General features: G+C 40.6%; 1 protein-coding gene across 2 annotated transcripts; it reads left to right on the top strand.

Moving 5' to 3' along the window:
• Positions 1 to 1,373: 1,373 nt before the first annotated feature.
• Positions 1,374 to 21,788, top strand: LOC112222083 (intermediate filament family orphan 2-like). Of its 2 annotated transcripts, none has more exons than XM_024384677.2 (9): positions 1,374 to 2,490; positions 12,404 to 12,464; positions 14,150 to 14,248; positions 15,246 to 15,431; positions 17,920 to 18,083; positions 18,563 to 18,767; positions 19,313 to 19,411; positions 19,662 to 19,798; positions 20,073 to 21,788. In XM_024384677.2, exons 1-9 carry the CDS (start codon positions 1,931 to 1,933, stop codon positions 20,176 to 20,178), a joined length of 1,617 nt encoding a protein of 538 aa, XP_024240445.1. In that variant the 5' UTR covers positions 1,374 to 1,930; the 3' UTR covers positions 20,179 to 21,788. The 2 variants fall into 2 exon arrangements, with proteins under 2 accessions (XP_024240445.1, XP_024240446.1); XM_024384678.2 differs by having other exon boundaries at positions 1,376 to 2,490; positions 18,596 to 18,767.
• The last annotated feature ends 1,348 nt before the right edge of the window (positions 21,789 to 23,136 follow it).

Genomic DNA, 23,136 nt, shown 5'->3' with positions numbered 1-23,136 from the left:
ATGCTTCATTTGTGTACAAAAAACGTAACCACCCAATTTCTTTAAATCCTCCCTAAAATAATGGGAAAGCCACATCAACCTCTGGTGCTTCAATCTTAGCTCATTTATAGCTGGCCGTACCGCGGCGCTGTCCACTGGCTAGGTGCTGAAATCGCAGCCTACTTTCATGACCGCTAAACGCAGTGCAGTCCATTGTGCCGAATTCAATTTCGTCCGCAGTTAGTCTTTCAGCGATATTTGGTGAATCTGGGAAAAAGGGGAACATCTTTTCAATTAAATTCATATTACCACAATTGGATTTGTGTGTTTGAATCAAATAGAAGTAGTGATATGACACGAAAAACGTAGGCCTAGTCTACAGTAGTATGCATTGGTAGCTGGAGTAAAATGCATTTTGACTTCTGTTATTGTTTCTTGTTATTATTATGGCCAGTAGGCCTACAGCATTAGCTCAGCAAATCTCCCCAGATGGGTATACAATGCATTCGGAAAGTATTCAAACCCTTTTACTTTTCCCACATTTTGTTACATTACAGCCTTTTTCTAAAATGGATTAAATATTTTTTCCCCTCATCAATCCATTTAAGAATGATGGAGGCCATTGTGTTATTGGGGACCTTCAATGCTGCATAAATGTTTTGGTACCCTTCCCCAGATCTGTGCCTCGACAAGATCCTGTCTCGGCGCTCTACGGACAATTCCTTCGACCTCATGGCTTGGTTTTTCCTCTGACATGCACTGTCAACTGTGGGACCTTATATAGACACCTGTGTGCCTTTCCAAATCATGTCCAATCAATTAAATTTACCACAGGTGGACTCCAATCAAGTTGTAGAAACATCTCAAGGATGATCAATGGAAACAGGATGCACCTGAGCTAAATGTCGAGTCTCATAGCAAAGGGTCTGAATACTTATGTAAATAAGGTACTTATGTTTTTTTATATACATTTGAAAAAATGTCAACCTGTTTCGCTTTGTCATTATGGGGCATTGTGGGTAGATTGATGAGGAACATGTTTTTATTTAAACAATTTTAGAATAAGGCTATAACAAAATGTGGAAAAGGGGAAGGGGTCTGAATACTTTCCGAACGCACTGTACATACATACATACATACATACATACATACATACATACATACATACATACATACATACATACATACATACATACATTACATAGCAGGATAAATGAGTTGACCAGATAACTTTGATAAACAATCAGAAATAACTATTGATTTTCTGGTTCGTTAGGAAATCTAAAGTTAGATGAGCTTGAATGGGCATGTTCTAAACATATCTTTCTAAAAAAGAAACACACATTTATTTCAGAATATTAAGGCAAGTAAGCTGACGGGCGGGTGGGGCGTAGCATTGTAGGGTGTTTTCATTTGGCTGTAACATAATACCAGTAATAGGGACAGAGCCTTGATTTCAGGCGTATTCGGCAGCTCACTGGGACGACTCTATCAAAAGGATGGGCGGCGCAGGAGAAATGAATGAAGGCGAATGACTTTGCAAAAACTAGTTAACATATCAGCAGCAATACAGAGAAGGTGCGCGTTCAGAAGGTGCGCAGGCTACATAGCCTGGGGATAAATAGCGTCCTTAACTGTTTTGCGTGGAGATGCATTCGCCGTCAACAAGAGCATCATGAAGAAGGTGACATACGGCGTTAATCTTTATGTCGAGTTTACATTCCTACACTGTCCAAGATGACACAATGACATGGCGTTCACAGCAATGGTTGCGAGATTTGTAGTCGCATAAGCTCATTTCAAAGAATCACATCATCGCCGACCGCATTGTGGAGGGCTGGCCTATTTTTACCGCAGGGCGCGGGTGAAAAATACAGTAGGCCTAGTAGTAGCAGGCTAATTGAAGTTGACCAGTTAAGCCCCTCGAAATACCGTGGCGATTTTTTATTTAATGTGTTGCCCATTTAACGCAAACGAAATGATGAATTCGATTGCTCTTGCTGAGGGTTCGCAATCTCCGGGTGCCGCTGGGGTCCCCGTTGGAACGCCAGCGTCAGGTACTAGTGCTAGGGTGTCTAGTGCTCTACGGAACGATTTGGGTTCCAATATTCATGCCTTGAAAACACTTAACCTGCGATTTCGATGTTTCCTAGCTAAAGTTCATGAATTGGAGCGTAGAAACACGTTGTTAGAAAATCAACTACAGCAAGCATTAGAGCAATCCCGCTACAGAGCCTACTTTAGCCGTGAACAAACAACCCAAACGGGCTCTTTGGACCTGTCTCTGGCTGGGTACCAGCCACGGGTAAGCCCACCAGGTACGATATGGAACTTTACCCACACGAGGTTTGGGGACCGACTCGAGACTAGGCTCCACAGCCCCGGGGTGTCATGGATGCAGGCGGATGGTGTTGATGTTGGAGTTCAAGTCGATACCGTCACCCCTGAACTGCGAGCCCTGTACAATGTGTTGGCTAAAATCAAGAGAGATAGAGACGAATACAGAAAAAAGTAAGTGATGTCACTTTCAATTAACACTTTCAATTTTTAAGTTGTCAAGCAAACTTATGCAAAGATACAATCAATCAAGTAATTCAGAACAAGGCATCTCACAATCTTATCCAAGTGTCTGACAAATGTTGTTTTTACTTATTTGACAGATTGTTGAGGAACTCGTTGACCTTGTTGAACTTGGTGAGAAGTTGTTGATAGGTTGTTGACAAGTTATTGGTTGCATTATATTAACATACAAATTCTAGAAACATTGTGTTCAGAAGTTGCAGCCCCTTGATCTAATGCTTAAGGTGTTGGGCTGATGGTCGCAGGGACCCAGGTTCAAGTTCTGGTTGGGCTACCCTTTGAATTTACTACACTGGTGTCAGAAGTGAGATGGCATTGTCAGGAATCCAATGTAAGTGTGTCTCATTGTTATGGGTGCAAGGGATTTGTGAGAGTGAAGTGCAGGATGTTCTTTGCTTTCTGAAATAAGGCCGATTTGTTACCTTACAACATCTAGTGATCTTGTCAAGAGGTTGAAGACCCTTCCAGCCCACTCCAGCTGTAACTTTTGTAACTTGAGTGTTTCTACACTCAGTTTTGAACAGTAATGACTAGTGCCTCGAAGGGTTGAATCGGTCATTTCTTACCCATGCCATTACATCACAATGTACTAGAACAGTGTTTCCTAAACTTGTTATAGTCCCGTACCCCTTCAAACATTTAACCTCCAGCTGTACCCCCTCTAGCACCGGGGTCAGCGCACTCTCAAATGTTGTTTTTTTGCCATCATTGTAAGCCTGTCACACACACACTATACGATACATTAATTAAACATAAGAATGAGTGTGAGTTTGTCACAACCTGGCTCGTGGGAAGCGACAAAGAGCTCTTATAGGACCAGAGCACAGAGAATCCACTCTCACATAGGCACATGGTTGCAAAGGGCATCAGTGTCTTAACAGCACGATTTGCCAAGCAGGATACTCTGAGCACAGCCCAATCCAGAAATCTGGCAGTAGCTTCTGATTAAATTCACTTTTCACAGAACCACTTGTTGCAATTTCGATGAGGTTCTCTTGTTCAGATATCGGTAAGTGGACGAGGCAGTGCATGAAAGGGATAACGAATCCAGTTGTTTGTGTCATCCGTTTTGGCAAAGTACCTGTGTAATTGCGCACCCAACTCACTGAGGTGCTTCGCTATATAACATTTGACATTGTCCGTAAGCTTGAGTTCATTTACACACAAAAAAATCATACAATGATGGAAAGACCTGTGTGTTGTCCTTGTTAATGCAGACATAGAAGAGCTCCAACTTCTTAATCATAGCCTCAATTTTGTCCTGCATATTGAATATAGTTGCGGAGAGTCCCTGTAATCCTAGATTAAGATCATTCAGGTGAGGAAAAAACATCACCCAGTTAGGCCAGTCGTGTGAGAAACTCGTCATCATGCAAGCGGTCAGACATGTTAAAATTATAGCCAGTAAAAGAACTTTAAGCTCGGCTCTCAATTTTAAAAAAACCTGTCAATACTTTGCCCCTTGATAACCAGCGCACTTCCGTATGTTGGAAAAGCGTTACATGGTCGCTGCCCATATCATTGCATAGTGCAGAAAATTCACGAGAGTTCAGGGGCCTTCCTTTAACAAGGTTATCCATTTTCACTGTAGTGTCCAAAACATCTTTCAAGCTGTCAGGCATTCTTATGGCAGCAAGAGCCTCTCGGTGGATGCTGCAGTGTACCCAAGTGGCATCGGGAGCAACTGCTTTCACGCGCGTTACCACTCCACTATGTCTCCCTCTCATGGCTTTTGCGCCATCAGTACAGATACCAACGCATCTTGACCACCAAAGTCCATTTGGTGTCACAAAGCTGTCCAGCACTTTAAAAATATCCTCTCCTGTTGTCCTGGTTTCCAGTGGTTTGCAGAAGAGAATGTCTTCTGCAAACCATAATTGACAACCATAAATGTAACAGACATATACCAGGAGCTGTGCCAGGCCCGCCATGTCTGTTGACTCATCCAGCTGTAATGCATAGAATTCACTGGCTTGTATGCGAAGCAGCAATTCTTTCAAAACATCTCCTGCCATGTCACTGATGCGGCTTGAAACAGTGTTGTTTGATGAAGTCATTGTCTGTATAGTTTTGTTTTTGCCTTTTCCCCCAGCATTGTCCCAGTCATATCCGCGGCAGCAGGAAGAATTAAATCCTCCACAATAGTATGGGGCTTGCCTGTCCTAGCCACTTGGTAGATCACCCTATAAGACGATTTTAGCCCCTTGTTTCATCCAGTTGTGATAGTACTTTTGCACTGTGGCTGAGGAAAGGCACGACTCCCAATACAAGTGAACCCCAAATCAATGTAGTTCTCATCATATTTGCGCCTCTTCGATGGTCCAACGTCCCTGTCTGTTGTTCAGTGCTTTCCCTTGTAAGGGGTAAGTAGCTCTTCGGCTGCATCCGATTCACAACTGTCAGTGTCCATGCTAGCTGGGCTAACAACAAATGTAGAATTACTGATGCTAGCATTGGATGTGCTCGTGGAAGCAGAACAACTTGTGTCGTCAACAGGTGCAGGTGTAGTACTGCTGGTAGTAGCAGTACCACCAGTAGAGCTGGTATGTGTCTCTATGGATGCGGGCCTTACTTTTTTTAACCATTTATCAATTTTCAAGCAAACGGAATGAGCAGCAGCTATGTTTGGCTACATACGGACTTGGTGGAATTCCTGCGAGAGAGTAACGGTTAATGTGATTGGATGTTAATTATTTAACTAGGCTACCTGTATTTTACATTGTTATTTCGCTGAACACTAGATGGTTTCATTTTATTTTCAAATCGAATCAAATGCGCCAAATACAACAGGTGTAGGTAGACCTTACAGTGAAATGCTTACTTACAGGCTCTAACCAATAGTGCAAAAAAAGGTATTAGGTGAACAATAGGTAGGTAAAGAAATAAAACAACAGTAAATAGACAGGCTATAAAAGTAGCGAGGATACATACAGATACCGGTTAGTCAGGCTGATTGAGGTAGTATGTACATGTAGATATGGTTACTATGCATATATGTGACTATACATATATGATGAAAAGAGAGTAGCAGTAGCGTAAAAGAGGGGTTGGCGGGTGGCGGGACACAATGCAGATATTTATTTTATTTTACCTTTATTTAACTAGGCAAGTCAGTTATGAACAAATTCTTATTTTCAATGACGGCAATGGTTGGTCGGCCCAACTGAGGTAGTATGTACATGAATGTATAGTTAAAGTGACTATGCATATATGATAAACTGTGAGTAGCAGCAGCGTAAAAAGAGGGGTTGGGGGAGGCACACAATGCAAATAGTCCGGGTAGCCATTTGATGACCTGTTCAGGAGTCTTATGGCTTTGGGGTAAAAAACTGTTGAGAAGCCTTTTTGTCCGAGACTTGGCACTCCGGTACTGCTTGCCATGCGGTAGTAGAGAGAACAGTCTATGACTGGGGTGGCTGGGGTCTTTGACAATTTTTAGGGCCTTCCTCTGACATCGCTTGGTGTAGAGGTGCTGGATGGCAGGCAGCTTAGCCCCAGTGATGTACCGGGCCGTACACACTACCCTCTGTAGTGCCTCGTGGTCAGAGGCCGAGCAATTGCCGTAGGTTGGGCGCCGTAAAACTGCTGCCATTTCTTTTGGCGCCATTTTGACAGTGAAACGAGGCTACTCAGGCGAGGGAAAAAAACCTCACCCAAATGTATAGCCCTGTTGGAAAATATAAATGTACTGTTTGAAAATATGAAGAAGAAAAAGAAAAGAGAAAAAATACATAAAAAATACATATATATATATATATATATACACTGCTTAAAAAAATAAAGGGAACACTTGTGTGTGAAGGGTAGCCTGGCGCCCTCGAGTGCCAGAGAGGGGAAGCGGGAGCAGGCGTGACGATAATAATTTATGCAAATATTTATAGATATAGTTGATCAAAGTGTTTAAGAATTGGAAGTTAGGATAGCTTAAACGGTTTAAGAATGACTTTTGGTGAGTTGTCCTTTGTCAAGTTGGCTGAATGTCCTACCATACCCCGTTCAAAGGCACTTAAATATTTTGTCTTGCACATTCATACTCTGAATGGCACACATACACAATCCATGTCTCAATTGTCTCAAGTCTTAAAAATCCTTATTTAACCTGTCTCTTCCCCTTTACCTACACTGAATTAAGTGGATTTAACAAGTGACATCCGTAAGGGATCAAAGCTTTCACCTGTTGTAGGTTATTGTCCTGCTGAAAGGTGAATTTGTCTCCCAGTGTCTGTTGGAAAGCAGACTGAACCAGGTTTTCATCTTGGATTTTGCCTGTGCTTGAGCTTTATTCCGTTTATTTTTATCCTAAAAAACTCCCTTGTCCTTTCGATGACAAGCATAGCCATAACATGATGCAGCCACCACCATGCTTGAAAATATGAAGAGTGGTGCTCAGTGATGTGTTGTGTTGGATTTGCCCCAAACATCACACTTTGTATTCATGACATGAAGTTAATTTCTTTGCCACATTTTTTGCAGTTTTACTTTAGTTCCTTATTGCTAACAGGATGCATGTTTTGGAATATTTATATTATGTACAGGCTTCCTTCTTTTCACTCTGTCATTTGGGTTAATATTGTGGAGTAACTACAATATTGTTGCTCCATCCTCAGTTTTCTCCTATCACAGCCATTAAACTCTGTAACTGTTTTAAAGTCACCATTGGTGAAATTCCTTCCTCTCCGGCAACTGAGTTAGGAAGGACACCTTTATCTTTGTAGTGACTGGGTGTATTGATACACCATCCAAAGTGTAATTAATAACTTCACCATGCGCAAAGGGATATTCAATGTCTGCTTTGTTATTTCTACCCGTCTACCAGTAGGTGCCCTTCTTTGCGAGGCCTTTGAAAACCTCCCTGGTCTTTGTGGTTGAATCTGTATTTGAAATTTACTGCTCGACTGATGGACCTTACAGATAATTGTGTGGGCTACAGAGATAGTCATTAAAAAATCATCTTAAACACTATTATTGCACACAGTGTCCATGCAACTTATTATGTTTACTCCTGAACTTATTTAGGCTTGCCATAACAAAGGGATTGAATACATATTGACTGAAGACATTTCAGCTTTTCATTATTTTATTAATTTGTACAAATTTCTAAAAACATAATCCCACTTTGACATTATGGAGTATTGTGTGTAGGCCTGTGACACCAAATCTCAATCCATTTGAAATATAACACAACTTAATGTGTTAAAATTCAAGGGGTGTGAATACTTTCTGAAGGAACTGTAAGTCTATGGCACTTTTAAATATTGGTGTAGTACAAAAAGTATAAATGCTCAAAAACCAAAAAATTATCATGCAATCTAAGTTGGGGCAGTCCACACATTTGGAAGTTGGTTTTGTGTTAATAGCTTAACTTGTTTAAGCACTAGAGTGTGCGAAAGAAATCTAATAATAATAATATGAGTATGTCAGAAATCTAGAGTTGCCTCCCGAGTGGCGCAGTGCTTGAGGCGTCACTACAGATCCTGGGATCAATAAGGCGACGCACAATTGGTCCAGCGTCGTCCGGGTTAGGGGAAGGTTTGTCCGGCTGGTATTGTCCTTGTCTCATTGGGTAATAAAGTTGTGCATTAATAAGGTACTTACTGTTGCATGAACACACACATACAAAGTTATTATAATCGGTAAGGAAACAAACAAATGCAAGGTGCGCCAGTGGGAAATGTGCTGCTGTACTCAACAAGTTTTGTCAGATTCTGAACCGTAGAATATGCAAATGTCTGCATGCACAGAACAGGTGAGTGAAGTAGCACCCAGAATGGCAGTAAATATTGTACAACAGGTATTTGACTTTGTCACTCATACAGGTTTAGTCGCATGTTGTTTCACTCCACACTGACCCATGCTTCCTCTGATCGGTGTGGAATAATATAACGCTATAGGACAAGACCCAACCCAATGGAGGCCAGAGTAGGACCATTGCAGGAGTATCCCATCTGTCTCTGTTGGGCTCAAGTGCTCCTTGCCCTGTCGTTCTCCAGTGGAATGCATTGTCAGGGTTATTTATCTCTGGGTTGGAATTCCCGTACCAATGTAATGCACATGTTTATATTTCAAATAATATCTATTTATTAAAGTATTAGAGAGACACAGACACACTGAGGTGGATTAACCACGTTGAATTGAATATAATTTATTTGGGTAAAAACATTTAGACCAAGACAACAAGATGTACATTGTATTCCCAGAGGACAGCACTTAAAAGTATTAAATAAAACATTTGTTTGCAAATTGGTCCTCGACGGTAAAAACGTAAGATATTATGAAAGAGGGGCATCTTATTTTCCTTCTGTGTGCTTCTGACAATTCAAACCTAATTTACCAATGAGTGTTCATGGTCGATTTCTCTCAAAGCGCCCGTCAATAAGAGTAACCAGGATAAAGGTCCAATTCATAAACCTGGATTGTGGAATACTAGCTATTATACATCATCGGCATTCATCAATCTCATTTCTGACATAACTGTATGGGCTATCAAACCATTGTCATATGACGTGCCAAACTGAACATGATTTCTAAATGGCATATATTTATTAATTTATTAACTAGGGCTTCATTCACATTTGATTGCTTGAAGTTTTGGGGCCGCATGTACTTCAGAGTTATGGTGTGTTCCACTCGTTAACTTTGTGAGGCTTTAACAAGGGCCCATTGTTTCAACAATCAGAGAAGGCTGTGTTTTAAAAAGAAAGAACACTGAAAGAATGAGCTGACCTGGATTACAAAGTGTTGTTATGACTGCTACCAATATTAGGTTTGTATGGTCAGCAACTTATTATTTGAAAAAAAGGCATTGGAGTGGAATTGGCAGCCTGTGACCAGTGAATTTCAGGTTCAAAGTTCAACTTTTTTTTTTAAACTTGATGTGGTACCCTTGAATTTAAAAAAAATGAATGAAGCTTGTTGATATTCATCAGGATTCAAATGGCCTCAACACTTTCAAGCAACTGAATTGGAATGTTTCACTGTGTTTCACCCCATTTCACTCTGTTTAAAAATGTATCCCTATTGAACGAGACCCTGATCAGGGACCACATAGGGACCTCTGACCTGGTTACTATAACACCCCATACAAACTATCTGATGACTGCTTCCTCGGAATTAATCCCATATTTCTCCAAAAAGGTGTAGCCTATATTTTATTGGTTGACATGATCAATTAGCGGATGGAAATATTACAGATTGTGGCTTTAAGAGTCACCACCACCTTCACCATTCTAACCCACCAATGTCCCATCCTTATCCATGGATGGTGGTATTAGGGATGGGTGTGTTGTTGTTTTGCCACTGTCAGGGGAGTCTAGCCAGCACTGCATCCTGGCACAAGGACCTGCCTCCTAATGGGATTGTTGTCTGCCTGTGTAACCACCCCCCTCTGCTCCCTGCCCCAAGCCGTTCAGCAGAGAGAGAGATGGAGAGTGCACTTCTAAATTCAACCCCTATCCTATTTTGGTGTCTTTGTGAGTCACCAAGTACATTAAAAGGGGAAAAGAGATCTGTCCGGGATATTCTATCAGTAGAATGCTTTATATCACGTTCCATCTACTTTGATAATGAATGTTTCTGATTGTCATATCAGCTTAGCTTGTGCTGAAGCTTGTACCTTTTTTGAACTACAGTTTTGACCAAGCTAGCTTACATACTAAGGAAGAGTGAGTGGATGGGTGGCAGTAAAACATTACGGCTCTTAGTTATAAGGTGCTGCTTTTTCTAGACAATGACATCCCCTTTCATTGCTACAGTTCGTCAAGACTTCCTGTCTTTTTTTTATACCTTTGAAAATCAGTAGCCTGGAGCAGAACATTGTTTTAACTGACCACTCAAAATCTGCTGGCAAAAGTGGCAAAAAAAGTACCCTCTAGCATGAAATCCCCAAAGGCAACTTTGAAGATCAAAAAGAAAACTATTAGCTTAATTTTGTGTTAATAGTAACACCTTCTTTGAAGATGGTATATGAAACTGTACCATTGAAGTCAAAAAGCCTTTGCTAAATTAGCATGGTGGAACTGTATAGCTCAGTTGGTAGAGCATAGCGGATTGTGGGTTAAATACCCTCTTGGGCCACCCATATAAAAATGTATGAATGTGTGATAATAAGTCGCTTTGGAAAAAAATGTCTGCTAAATGGCATGTATAAGTAAGCAATTCCAGGTTGACAAGTTAAAAACAGCCTTGGTGCTTTTGGATTAGATACTGTACATCCTCTAAATTTAGCCCCAAGGTTTTTCGATTTTGGTCAGAAGCCTCGGGAAGCGAAGAGTAAGACGATACAGGGGTGAATCTCAGTCACAGTCTGACTATATACGTATTAACAGAGTAAACAGCTATCTAACTATGGCTCTGCTCTCCAGAAGAACGAGTCATTATTAAACTGATAAAGGTCTGTGTATATAATCTGATATATAATTATTTCTTGGCCGTAGATTAAACCTAATTGATGTGTAAATGAGAAAGAGAGAGAGATAATCTGAAGTCCATTTTAGACTGTAACAACACACTGATGTAATTGAATCAATAGGTGATTCTTGGCTATTCTTGTGTCATTAGCATATGTGGCAGTGGCAACCCCTCTCCTGATGCTTCAAAGTATTGTTCGGCCATTGAGTCAACAGTGTTGTCAGTGAGATTGTGCTCTTTTCCTTGTCCACTTTGTAGCATTCCTCGAAAGAGAGCCACTGTTCTCTATTTGTTTGAGTATCCAAGGATGAATGTCTAGCAAGTGACGTTTATGAGGGCATTATGTTGAAACATTCAAATAAAGTGTTTAAGAACATTGAATCAAACGTTGGCATTGGGTAACTACAGTTCAACTAACCACACCTTTTCACTTTTATTCTCCCAATCGCTGTAAGTAATCTGTGCCCACAGGGTGGTAAATGGTTATAGCATATAGAACAGTCCAATGATATTTGCTTAGTGACCCTAAAGGCTTTTATATCTCTCTCTCTAAGTCTCTAATTAAGCTGCTGTTATCACTGTCCATACAGGGCTTAGACTGATATAAAAGCATACACTACCATTCAAAAGTTTGGGGTCACTTCGAAAGAAAAATACCTTTTTTTTGTCCATTAAAATAACATAAAATTGATCAGAAATACAGTGTAGACATTGTTCATGTTGTAAAAGACTATTGAAGCTGGAAACGGCTAAAAATGTTTTATGCAATATCTACGTAGGCCCATTATCAGCAACCATCACTCCTGTGCTCCAATGGCACGTTGTGTTAGCTAATCCAAGTTTATTATTTTAAAAGTCTGATCATTAGAAAACCCTTTTTCAATTATGTTAGCAGTTGTGTTAATTAAAGAAGAAATAAAACTGGCCTTTAGACTAGTTGAGTATCTGGAGCATCAGCATTTGTGGGTTCGATTACAGACTTAAAAATGGCCAGAAACAAAGCACTTTCTTCTGAAACTCATCAGTCTATTCTTGTTTTGAAAAATGAAGTCAATGCCATGCATTGAAACACCAGTCTCAACGTCAACAGTGAAGAGGCGACTCCGGGATGCTGGCCTTCTAGGCAGAGTTCCTCTGTCCAGCGTCTATGTTCTTTTGCCCATCTTTTATTTTTATTGGCCAGTCTGAGATGTGGCTTTTTCTTTGCAACTCTGCCTGTGTGTTTTTAGTTTTACTATCTTTGTGAGGATTTCTGGTATTTTGGTGGTCCCCACAAGGAAATAAGGCTATTTTAGGGTAGAGCTATTGTTACAATTAGGGTTAAGGTTAGAATTGGGGTAGGGAAAAATGATTTTGAATGGGAATAAATTGTTTGGTCCCTACAAGGATAGTAAAAAAACATGTGTGTCTGTGTGTGCCTGTGTGTGATGTGTTCCAGATGGGAGGAGGAGCTGTCTAAGCGCCAGCAGATGGAGGCCATGGTGGAGACACTTCAGGAGGTGAGAGCACATCTCTGCCATCTTAAATCATCATACCCACACCACACTCCCTCTTCTAGCTCACTGCATCCCAGTACTGTGTCTTTTCTCCTGAAGTATCTAGGCGTGGGCTGGACTAAAGGGAGTTTCCAACATATTTCTTATACCAGTCATTTCCTTTCAAATCCAAAGTTCAAAAGGCATTGTCCATAAAGGGACAATCCATGAAAGGAAGTGAAAAAGTGCACTCCGGGAAAAAATACAGATTCTTGGGATGCAGGCTCAGCCTCTGTGTTAGAGGTCTTCACAGGTCCACCTGAAGCCAAATACCCAGGTTCAAAATTCTAACTTTCCCTCAGGCCTGGGTTGGGTCCAGTTTGATTGTCATTGGGTCTTGGATCTATGTAACTATAGACCCGAGTGGACCCGACCACGGCTCTGCATAGAATATAGCATATTTATTTTACACTAATAAGGGATTTATTTCTTTATAGAAGGCCTAGCCAAAATATAAAGACCTTTTCGTTAACCAGAAGAGCAACTTGGATAATATATTTGTTTTAAATGTCACTCAGGTCTAAATTTGGTCTGGTCTAGACGGGTCTATGTCTGATTGTTATTGGGTCCATTCGTGTCCTGGTCCCTCTTTTTTTTAATGATAGGGTCTGTTCAGGTCTGGGTCTGATTGTCCTCCAACTTTTTGGACCCGATGCAGGAACAGCTCTACTCTGTCATGTTTGTGGGTGTTTTGCATGACTGCCAGTAAGTTACCTATTCAGGAATTGTGATAACTTGTTATCTTCGGATGCCTCTGACATGTGTATCCCGTGTGGCTCAGTTGGTAGAGCAGGGTGCTTGCAACGCCAGGTTTGTGGGTTTGATTCCCACGGGGGACTCGTATGGAGGAAATGTATCCACTCACTACTGTAAGTTGCTCTGGATAAGAGTGCCTGCTAAATCACTAAAATGTGTACTGTGTGTCTGAATGTTGTTTTACAAAAACAGAATGGGAAAGTTAATGATAGAAAATAGATATGGGTGGGGACAGGTTGCGTTCAGATGCTTTAGTCCCGCTGTGTACATGTTAGTCAGTGGGAACCAATGCTGGGTGTGTTACTGTGTCTTATAACCCCTAAAGACTGAAACGCGTTACTCATATAACAAATTTTAAAAGCCAATAGCACTGACTCACACTGACTAGCTATGTTTCAACTGTTTCCCGCTAGCAGAATTCCAGATGACTTTTATTGGAGCTCTTGGCCCAAAACCCAGAACTCAATCCACTTTGACATTGTTTCTGTGATGCATCAAAATAGTGGATTGTAGAGTAATAAAATTACTTTTCAACATGTTATGCAGACTTTTTCTTGAGAAAGGGACACTGTTGCAATAGGAATTTAATTGTAATGTTTTCAAAATGTTTTAAGACACATTTTCGAAATGAAAACAAGGGATAAACATGGAATGAACTCCTTCAGGGGTTTAGAATTAGTGCATGGTTATTCATAAACGTGTAAGAGTTTATTGTGCCTCTACATCTGCATTGCTTGCTGTTTTAGGCTGGGTTTCTGTATAGATCTTTGTGACATCTGCTGATGTAAAAAGGGCTTCATAAATACATTTGATTTGATATTGAGCCGTGGTGTGTCAGTAGATTAGATGTAGAGTGTGATGTGGCTGTGTGTTCCATGGTCTGCCCTCTCCAGAGTGCCCAGGAGTCTGAGGTGGTTCAGGGGGAGCTCACTGACAAGGTGGAGAGACTCAAGACAGAGCTGGGGGTCTTCAAGAGCCTCATGACCGATAATGTAAGTAATGATGCTGAGGCTTTATTTACCATCCCTTATTCTCCTATTTACACAGAAATGGCATGGTAAAATGGTAAGTACAAAGTAATCACTTAATAGTGTGTGTGCTTCATTTAAACTAGAAACACCCAACCAACTTTAAATTGTGCGGACTGGTTGAACTTGCTGTAAGTTGCTTTAATAAAACTTTTTGACACTGTTTATATATATTTTTTCATTACACATTTATTACCACTCAACCAACGTACTTGTATATTTTATTTCATCCATCCCCCCATCTGTTTTGTTACTGATGCATGTGGCCACTCTCAGCTGTATAGCCTGGCAGTCAGAATGCTCACAACCCATTTTATCATACATCACATAGACACTCTCCCTTGAACACTGAGGCCAAGAAATTCCTTTGGAAATGGTGGGAGCTAAGTTAGTTGCACAGAAAGACAGACAGACAGATGGGCGGTTGGACCAACGGACAGACGGACAAACAGACACCGAGCGAGAGAATGACAAACAGGCCGACAGACAGGCAGGCCGACAGACAGACAGGCCGACAGACAGGTCGAGTAGCAGTGAGATGAGAAACCCTTATGGCACACCTCACACAGCCTCGCCGTTCTTTGAGGCCCTGTGGTTTTGGCCAGCCTTCTAATGAACGCTCCACACACTCGGTCTGGAGTAGTTACACTCACAGACTAGCCAAAACCTGCCCAGACTGCTGTTTCACACACAATGACTCTTGGCCCGTTCCAGTGACTTCTTAACCCTTTTAAGTTCATTTATTTATTGTCAAACAATGACACCTTTTTAAGTGCCTTTTCAGTTAGTTTATTACTTTAAAAGTGCAAGTCATAGCCTTAAAACTAGATTTAACTACGTAATAGGAAAATGTTGCCTCGTAAAACGATACTCTCTCATACTGACAGTATTAAGCAAATGTAAGAATTGACACAGCTCATGGATATTATCTGACTGACAATAAACCAACTCCATCCTTTAGGAAATGTCAGAATTGGACACCGCGATCCAGGAGAAGGCCATGAAGGTGGACATGGATATCTGCAGACGCATTGACATCACGGCCAAACTATGTGATGTGGCCCATCAACGCAACTCCGAAGACATGAGCAAGATGTTCAACATGAGTCCCCACATGAGCCCCTCCAGAGCAACCCCAGAGAGCAAGGTAAATAGATACAGCACCAGTCAAAAGTTTGGACACACCTACACATTCAAAGGTTTTTCTTTATTTTTACTATTTTCTGCATTGTATAATAATAGGGAAGACATGAAAACTATGAAATAACACATATGGAATCATTTAGTAACCACAAAAATGTTTATATATTATATTTGAGATTCTTCAAAATAGCCACACTTTGCCTTGATGAAAGCTTTGTACACTCTTGGCATTCTCTCAACCAGCTTCACCTGGAATACTTTTCCAACAGTCTTGAAGGAGTTTTCATATGCTGAGCACTTGTTGGCTGCTTTTCCTTCACTCTGCGGTCCAACTCATCCCAAACCATCTCAATTGGGTTGAGGTCGGGTGATTGTGGAGGCCAGTTCATCTGGTGCAGCACTCCATCACTGTCCTTATTGGTCAAATAGCCCGTACACAGCCTGGAGGTGTGTTGGGTCATTGTCCTGTTGAAAAACAAATGATAGCCCCACTAAGCGCAAACCAGATGGGATGGCGTGTTGCTGCAGAATGCTGTTATAGACATGCTGGTTAAGTGTGCCTTGAATTCTAAATAAATCACAGACAGTGTCACCAGCAAAGCACCCCCACACCATCATACCTCCTTCATGCTTTACGGTGGGAACCACACTTGCGGAGATCATCCGTTCACCTACTCTGTGTCTCACAAAGACACGGCGGTTGGACATTTTTCCCCATTTTCTATCCAGTTTGCTTTATTTTTATAATATATTACACTGGATCTTTCTTGAATAAATTCCTCCATTTCTTTTTGTTTTTTCTCTAACTTATTCTGTGCTTCTATGGTACAATTTTTATTGCTATCTGTACTGTTAGTCATTACATTTCCTTTGTTAATATGGACTCTTTTGCTCTAAATTACTTTTGTTTTATAGATGAGTACTGAATTGCATGGCCTCTAAAAAGGCGCATTTAAAATTGTCCCATACAATAAGGGGATCTGCTGTACCTATGTTATGTCGGAAAAAGTCAGTTATAAATCTTTCTGTCCTAGTTATAAACATCATATATCATCCAGTAGGCTTTGATTAAATTTCCAATAACAGTAATATATTTGCCAATTATGTGATGCTCCGACTGTATTCTGTCCCCTATCAACATTTTTTTTTTTACTTTTGGTGCGAGAGAGAATGTCATAAGAAAATAATCAAGACGACTAGCTTGATTAAGCCTCCGCCATGTATATCTCACAAGGTCAGGACATTTAAGCCTCCATATATCCACTAATTCCAATATATCCATGACATTCATGATTTCCTTAAGTGCCTGAGGTTGATGGTTTGTAGTGTGATTTCCTTTATGGTCCATAGAGGTATTTAAGACCGTATTAAAATCTCTCACCATAATAATAGAGTCTAGTGTTGCTTGTAGAGTTGATAAATTCTTATTTTCAAAGAAGCTTGGATCATCATTATTTGGACTGTATAGGTTAATAAGTCATATCTGTTTATTATCCAATAACATATTTAATATAATCTATCTACCTTGATGATCTGTTTGGACAATTTGCACATATGGATCAAAATTATTATTAATTAATGTCATCACCCCGTTTAAATTTTTTGCCCATGAGAGAAATATATTTTGCCCCCCCAGTAGTTTTTCCACAAAACTTCATCTAAAATTGTTGAATGAGTTTCCTGTAAACAATAGATATTATATTCCTTCTCTTTTAGCCAGGTAAATACTGATCGTCTTTTCTTATTATCTGCTAAGCCATTACAATTATAACTGGCTATACTTATTTCACCACTTACCACAATGATACACAAGTTTCAATTCTGTTCATCAAAATATATGTTTGTAAACGTACCATTAAAAAGTTATACGATGATTGAGTGTCTATATAGCTGTACCATGATATTTGCATTGCTACTAAGTAAACCTCCAATTGACCCCCACTATTCCACCCGCTAAAAGCCCTCCACCCAGGGAAATCTTTTACCGAACAGGGCAATCATCTGTATTCCACCCCTACTTTGTCACAACACAACTGATTGGCTCAAACACATTAAGGAAAGAAATTCCACAAATTAACTTTTAACAAGCCACAGTTGTTAAATGAAATGCATTCCAGGCGACTACCTCATGAAGCCGGTTGAGAGAATGCCAAGAGTGTGCAAAGCTGTCATCAAGGCAAAGGGTGGCTACTTTGAAGAATCTCAAATATAAAATACTTTGATTTGTTTAACACTTTTTTTCATTACTACAGGATTCCATGTGTTATTTCATAGTGTTGATGTCTTCAGTATTATTCTACAATGTAGAAAACTTTTGACTGGTACTGTATGTTTGTTTATGTATGGTAGTGATAAACACCAGTATATTGGGCCATTCCATATGAAGGAATAAAGATGTCCATGAAATTCTGTATTTTACATACACACACACACTCTCACTCCCCTTCACACATGTGTAGTAGGTTAACTAGTGTGTGGTGTGTTTCCCACAGGGGGCTGGTGCTGCGTCGTGCAGGAAGAAAGAGCGTAAGGCTGTTTGTGAGGAGAGAAGTCCAGAGATGGAAGCTGAGTCTGGTGGGGGAGAGGAGGATGAAGAGGAGCACGTCGTAGGGTCACTCAACATCACAGACGAGATGAAACGCATGCTCAACCAGTTGTGAGTGGCCCAACCTTTGACCTGTGTTATGTAACTTCCTGTTTTGCCTAAATTGCTAATGAGTGCTGGATCTTTGCCGTTGATCCGGAACATGTCGATTTTGACCTGGTTTAGTTCAAGGACTAAGGTCAAAATGTTATCCAAATAACTGTGGTTTGAGCCATACAATATGATTCTTTGAATTATATCCCCACTGTAGTGTGTCTCGTTAGATAGCATCTCCTAGTCAGTTTCATGTGTGCTTTGTTACTGTGTCATGTTTTCATCTGTCTGTCAGTCACTGTCTGTCTGTTTGTTTTCTTTCTCTTCCCTGTCCTCTTCATTTTGCAACCCTTTTCAAATGTGCATGTCTTTCGGTTTGGTTTCCCCCTTCCCTTTTTGTCTTCTCTCTTTTCTCCCCTCCCTTTCCACCTTCATGTCTCCTCTCTTTTTCTCTGTCCCTCCCTCTCCCCACTTCTCCATCCCTCTCTTGTATGCAGAACTTGCATAGATGATAATTCCTTTGTCACCAGGAGGGAGACGTTTGACTTTGATGACGACTGTGACAGCCTGGCTTGGGAGGAGAATGGGGAGACACTGCTCCTCTGGGAGGACTTCGCCAACTACAACACCCCCTGTGCTGCAGCCAGCGCTACTGCAGGTGCCTGTGCTGCAGCAGAAGGACAAGGGGAAGGCCCTGGGCAGGTTAGTGCTGCCCCCTACTGTTCATCCAAAAGCATTGTCTGGGAACTTCAACAAAAAAGAAAGTCAGTTGTCTGTTGATGATTTAATCACCTCATGCCCTAGTGCTGTAAGGCCTTTATTCTGACTGGCCTCAGAGAATGTAAAGGAAATATATGTCAATACAACTGTGTAATTATTTATTTTATTATTTATTGTCTAATTGTGTGCTGTTTAATTGTGTGTTCGACCAATGTTTATTTACCTTACCGATCCATCTACATTCTATAACTGTACGAATGTCAACTGTACAAAATTGCTTATTGTAGATAGAGCAAGTCTCCAAGCTGCAAAAAAGATGGCGCCGTACTGGATGGCCGCTGTTTTGCAAGCTCCGACCCAACTGCTATTTTATTTTATTATTGCATTGTTGTGTTTTGAGTTTGCAAGAAAGGCATTTCACTGTACTTGTGCATGTGACATTGAAACTTGCAAAGTTAAGTCTACTACTGTATTTTCAATGTTGCTACAGTACACATCGTTTAAATGGGTCTGTTGTGGATTGATAGGCCTCTCAAGATGGCAGTCTGGGCAGCCTGATCGACGAGACTGAGATGCTTTTCCAGAACCGAGAGAAGGAGTACCAGGAGACCATGGGGCAAATAGAGGTGGGAGATCAAGAGAACAGAGGTCATAGTTAATGTTGTGTGACTCACTCTCCTGTGTGTTAGTCATTCATTGTTATTAATATTTGGCTACAGTCCATATTTACCCCCCAACCTGTTTCTCCTTTCGATCCCCTCTGACTCACCCTCTCACATCTCCTCCCACTCTTTTGCTCTGACTCTTACACCATTCACCTCCTTCTCTCTTTCACTCCTCCTCTCCCACCTCTCTGATTTTCCCTCTCCCCCCCAGTATGAGTTGGCTACAGCTAAGAGTGATATGAACCGTCACCTACAGGAGTACATGGAGATGTGTTCTATGAAGAGAGGACTGGATGTGCAGATGGAGACCTGCAGAAGACTCATTAAGGGTTCAGGGGGCAATGGCAGGTCAGACACGCCTCTTTCTCCACACATGATGAGAAACAATGCCATTTCAATGCAATGGGGCATTTTTCCATTTGATGCCGAAAAGTCAACATTAATCAGTCTCCATTTTATTTAATTGTTGTTTTTTGTACCATCAAAGACTTTGTTAGTTGTTTCTCCTCACGTTATTAAGCACTAGTCTAGTCAAGTAATTCTGGACATGCTCTGTCAATACAGTAGGCCTAATCATAGAGGATATGACTGACATCTTCCTTATTTCCTCCCTCTGATATAGGAAGTCTCCATCATTCAGCTCGGTGGCGAGCAGCGACTCAGGGAACAGTGATGAGATCCAGGAGGAGCTGGAGAAGGACGGAGAGGCAGTAGGAGGGGTCAGCTGATAACTGAACCCTGACCCTTGACCCTCCGGCCCCTCCCTCCACCGCCTGATCCTGCAGAGATGGAGGAAATGCTGTGATCCTCCTCTCCTGCAGCAGGTTTCCAATTGATCTAGGAGGAGTCCTGTGGACTCAATGTAAACTATTGGTGCTTCACCGTTTATTACCCATACAGGGATGAACTTGTATTCCTCAACAAGGTGCAGTGTTGGTTCTTCCTCACTGCTTCTCACTGTCCTATCACTGACTGAAGTACTCACCCCCACTCAACACATCTCCACACACACTCAACTTACTGTACACCTATGGTCATTTAACTGTGTATTCACCCCAGTATTCATCCTAACCATGTTAAGATACAGAAATCCGGACATATTCAGCCATTAGGGGGTCTATCAAAGTGGTCCATATGATATATTTCAGAGTAAGTGTTGGCAGGGAAATTGCATTTGATGTACTAAAGAGGTCAGTCTTCACACACTGAAGTCAGATTCGGATGCACTCTGAGATTGCCTTACTGTAGATGTCATTGCTTATACACATACAAAGAAGGCCCGGAGTGCCTTTGCAGGTACTGTAAAGTCAGTAAATGTGTCCCAGTTCCCCCATATCTGGACACAGCCATCACATGAGGGGTAAAACTGAGTTGAAGTACTGTACTATGCAATAAGCAAGCCTTATTTTTCTGGAATAACCTTCATTACTTTGCTGGCCAGTTATGATTTGTCTATTAATCTGACAGCCTAGAGGACTTGGGGCCAGATATATGAAGCATTTGCATTAATACAAATTTACACCTATCATTTTCAGAAGGCAATCAAAAGAAAACAGACCTAAATACAAAGCTAAAAGCTAAACCACAACACTGTCTTAATTTACTTTTCTGTTTATTCTCTTGTTCTTTCTCTTAATGTCTCTTTACCTTTTTAAAAAGAAAATCTCTCGAAAACGAACAGGTGAAACCATTGTACCAGTTCCAACTGTACATCTGGCCTCAACATGGTGTCACTCAGTATTTTCAGAGGGTAAATATGAACAAACATGGTCATTTAAATGATACCCATGTGCCTACTGATACACGAGCCTGGTCCCCAATCTGTTTGTGCTCTTTAGCCAACTCCAATGGTTGGTTTGGCATGATAACAACCATAGGAGTTGGCAGAACAGCTCAAACAGATCTGGGACCAGGCTACTGATATGTACGCTGGACTCAGAATTAATATGAATTGCCTTATTACGTTTGTTCTATTTTTGTTAAATGCTACTTTAGCATGAACATTTATAATTTATGATACACACAGCCTGTTATGGATGTTTGTTTAGATTTCATCATTTGTATGCTCTCCAAAAAATGTAAAAGAGCAATTTTGAATCATAAAAAAGGATAATCCCATTTTAATTGTTGATGATTTTTGACATTCATAATTGAATATATCTGTTCGTTTCTTTGGGAACAATCATGGCTGGCAGGGATTTGCTGGCTGCAAGTTTCGTATTTGTATTTTATGTGCAAAATGCAGCTGAATTCTGATGCTTGCAAATGTACTGTATGACTGAACCATATATTGAATACAATTTGATTCAATAAAAAGATTGCTCTTTATTTTAACATGTTCTGTTTTGGGGCAGATAGCAAATTGACAGCCTACTGTATAAGATTTAAATTTGTGCTTGATTACAAATATAATGAATCTGAATTACTATAATGTTGCAACACATTTCAGACAGTTGTAGCGGTCTTTATATGTACCACAAGAGAACCAAGAAATGAAGAGCGACACCACGGCTGTCTTTTTGGCTTATGTTGATCTGCAATAATATAGTGAAAAGACAGGAAAGGAACACATCAGTCTCCAACGCACCATCTGACAGGTTGTTCTTTCTCTCTCACTGTTTTCTCAGACTCACACAATCACATTCATACATAAAGCCATAATGTATGTATAAAATAATAACCAGTCCTTAATAAAAAAATCATGGATAATCTTAATTCTTAGACAATAGAACCATACCTGCAATAGTATTGTGAAAAGACAGGACAGGAACACATCAGTCTCCAATGCACCATCTGACCAGTTGTTCTACACAGGAGCATGAAGAAAGGTCAAACACATAGCCTGTCTAACACCCCCAATACATTGCTAGGTGCTTTCAGTGTTGACAGTACCAAAATACAACAACTCATGTACAAAAACACCAACACAAACAAGCTACAACGTGAAATCGCCTCTATCCCATTCAGACCTTAGAGGGCCAAAACTCCATCTCCCATAATAAAACGCAAGCACCAGTCGGCTGCTTAGCGGTTAGTCTGCATCACAAAGAACAACACTTTTTAGCACTCTGTAAACTATATTAATAACAAAACACTGTCAAAGTTACATATTTCAATTGTCTCACACTCCCTTATAACAATATATACAGCATTAACCTTGATGTTTTATTTCACGTTATGGACTTCTATAAAGGAGTGATCTAAAACACATACCTTTCAGTGTTTTCTCAGACTGAGGAGAACGGGAGCTACGGGTAGTACTGTGTTAGTAGGTGACGCAAGCACACAGATTAAATAAAAATACATTTAATGAAACAAAACCCAAAGATGTTAACGTCATTCTGCTACTGTAGCTGCCTACCTAACATCAACAGGCAGCACCAGTAGCGCAACAATTAAAAATAGACACCAAAGTAAAGTTCCTGGCGATCATAGCAATCTGACTCCCCTTCTGTCTGAACTTGGAATATTCCTGTTCGCGGGCTTGGGCCAATGATCCCGAACCAGGTTGTTCTGTTCTGCGTTGTGTACTATTCTAATCATTTTAAGTTTGATGGAATAACCTTTTTAACTCTCCTACACAGTTATATTCACCACTGTGTGAAATTAGATAAGATATGAGATGTAAAATATATATAGTAAAGACCAAAGCTATAATGAAATACTGTAAATGCGATATTTAATGA

This window comes from Oncorhynchus tshawytscha, linkage group LG22, assembly GCF_018296145.1.
Source record: "Oncorhynchus tshawytscha isolate Ot180627B linkage group LG22, Otsh_v2.0, whole genome shotgun sequence".
Lineage (NCBI taxonomy): Eukaryota > Metazoa > Chordata > Actinopteri > Salmoniformes > Salmonidae > Oncorhynchus > Oncorhynchus tshawytscha.
The sequence above is the reverse complement of the archived record's forward strand: the minus strand, read 5'-3'. Positions and strand labels throughout refer to the sequence as shown.

What these genes read in the sequence shown, in the direction of transcription:
- LOC112222083 (XM_024384677.2), top strand. Translation starts at nt 1,931, where the DNA reads ATGTGTTGCCCATTTAACGCAAACGAAATGATGAATTCGATTGCTCTT. An exon ending in AGAGACGAATACAGAAAAAA is followed by an intron (nt 2,491 to 12,403) that starts GTAAGTGATGTC and finishes GATGTGTTCCAG; the next exon opens with ATGGGAGGAGGAGCTGTCTA. An exon ending in AGACCATGGGGCAAATAGAG is followed by an intron (nt 19,412 to 19,661) that starts GTGGGAGATCAA and finishes TCTCCCCCCCAG; the next exon opens with TATGAGTTGGCTACAGCTAA.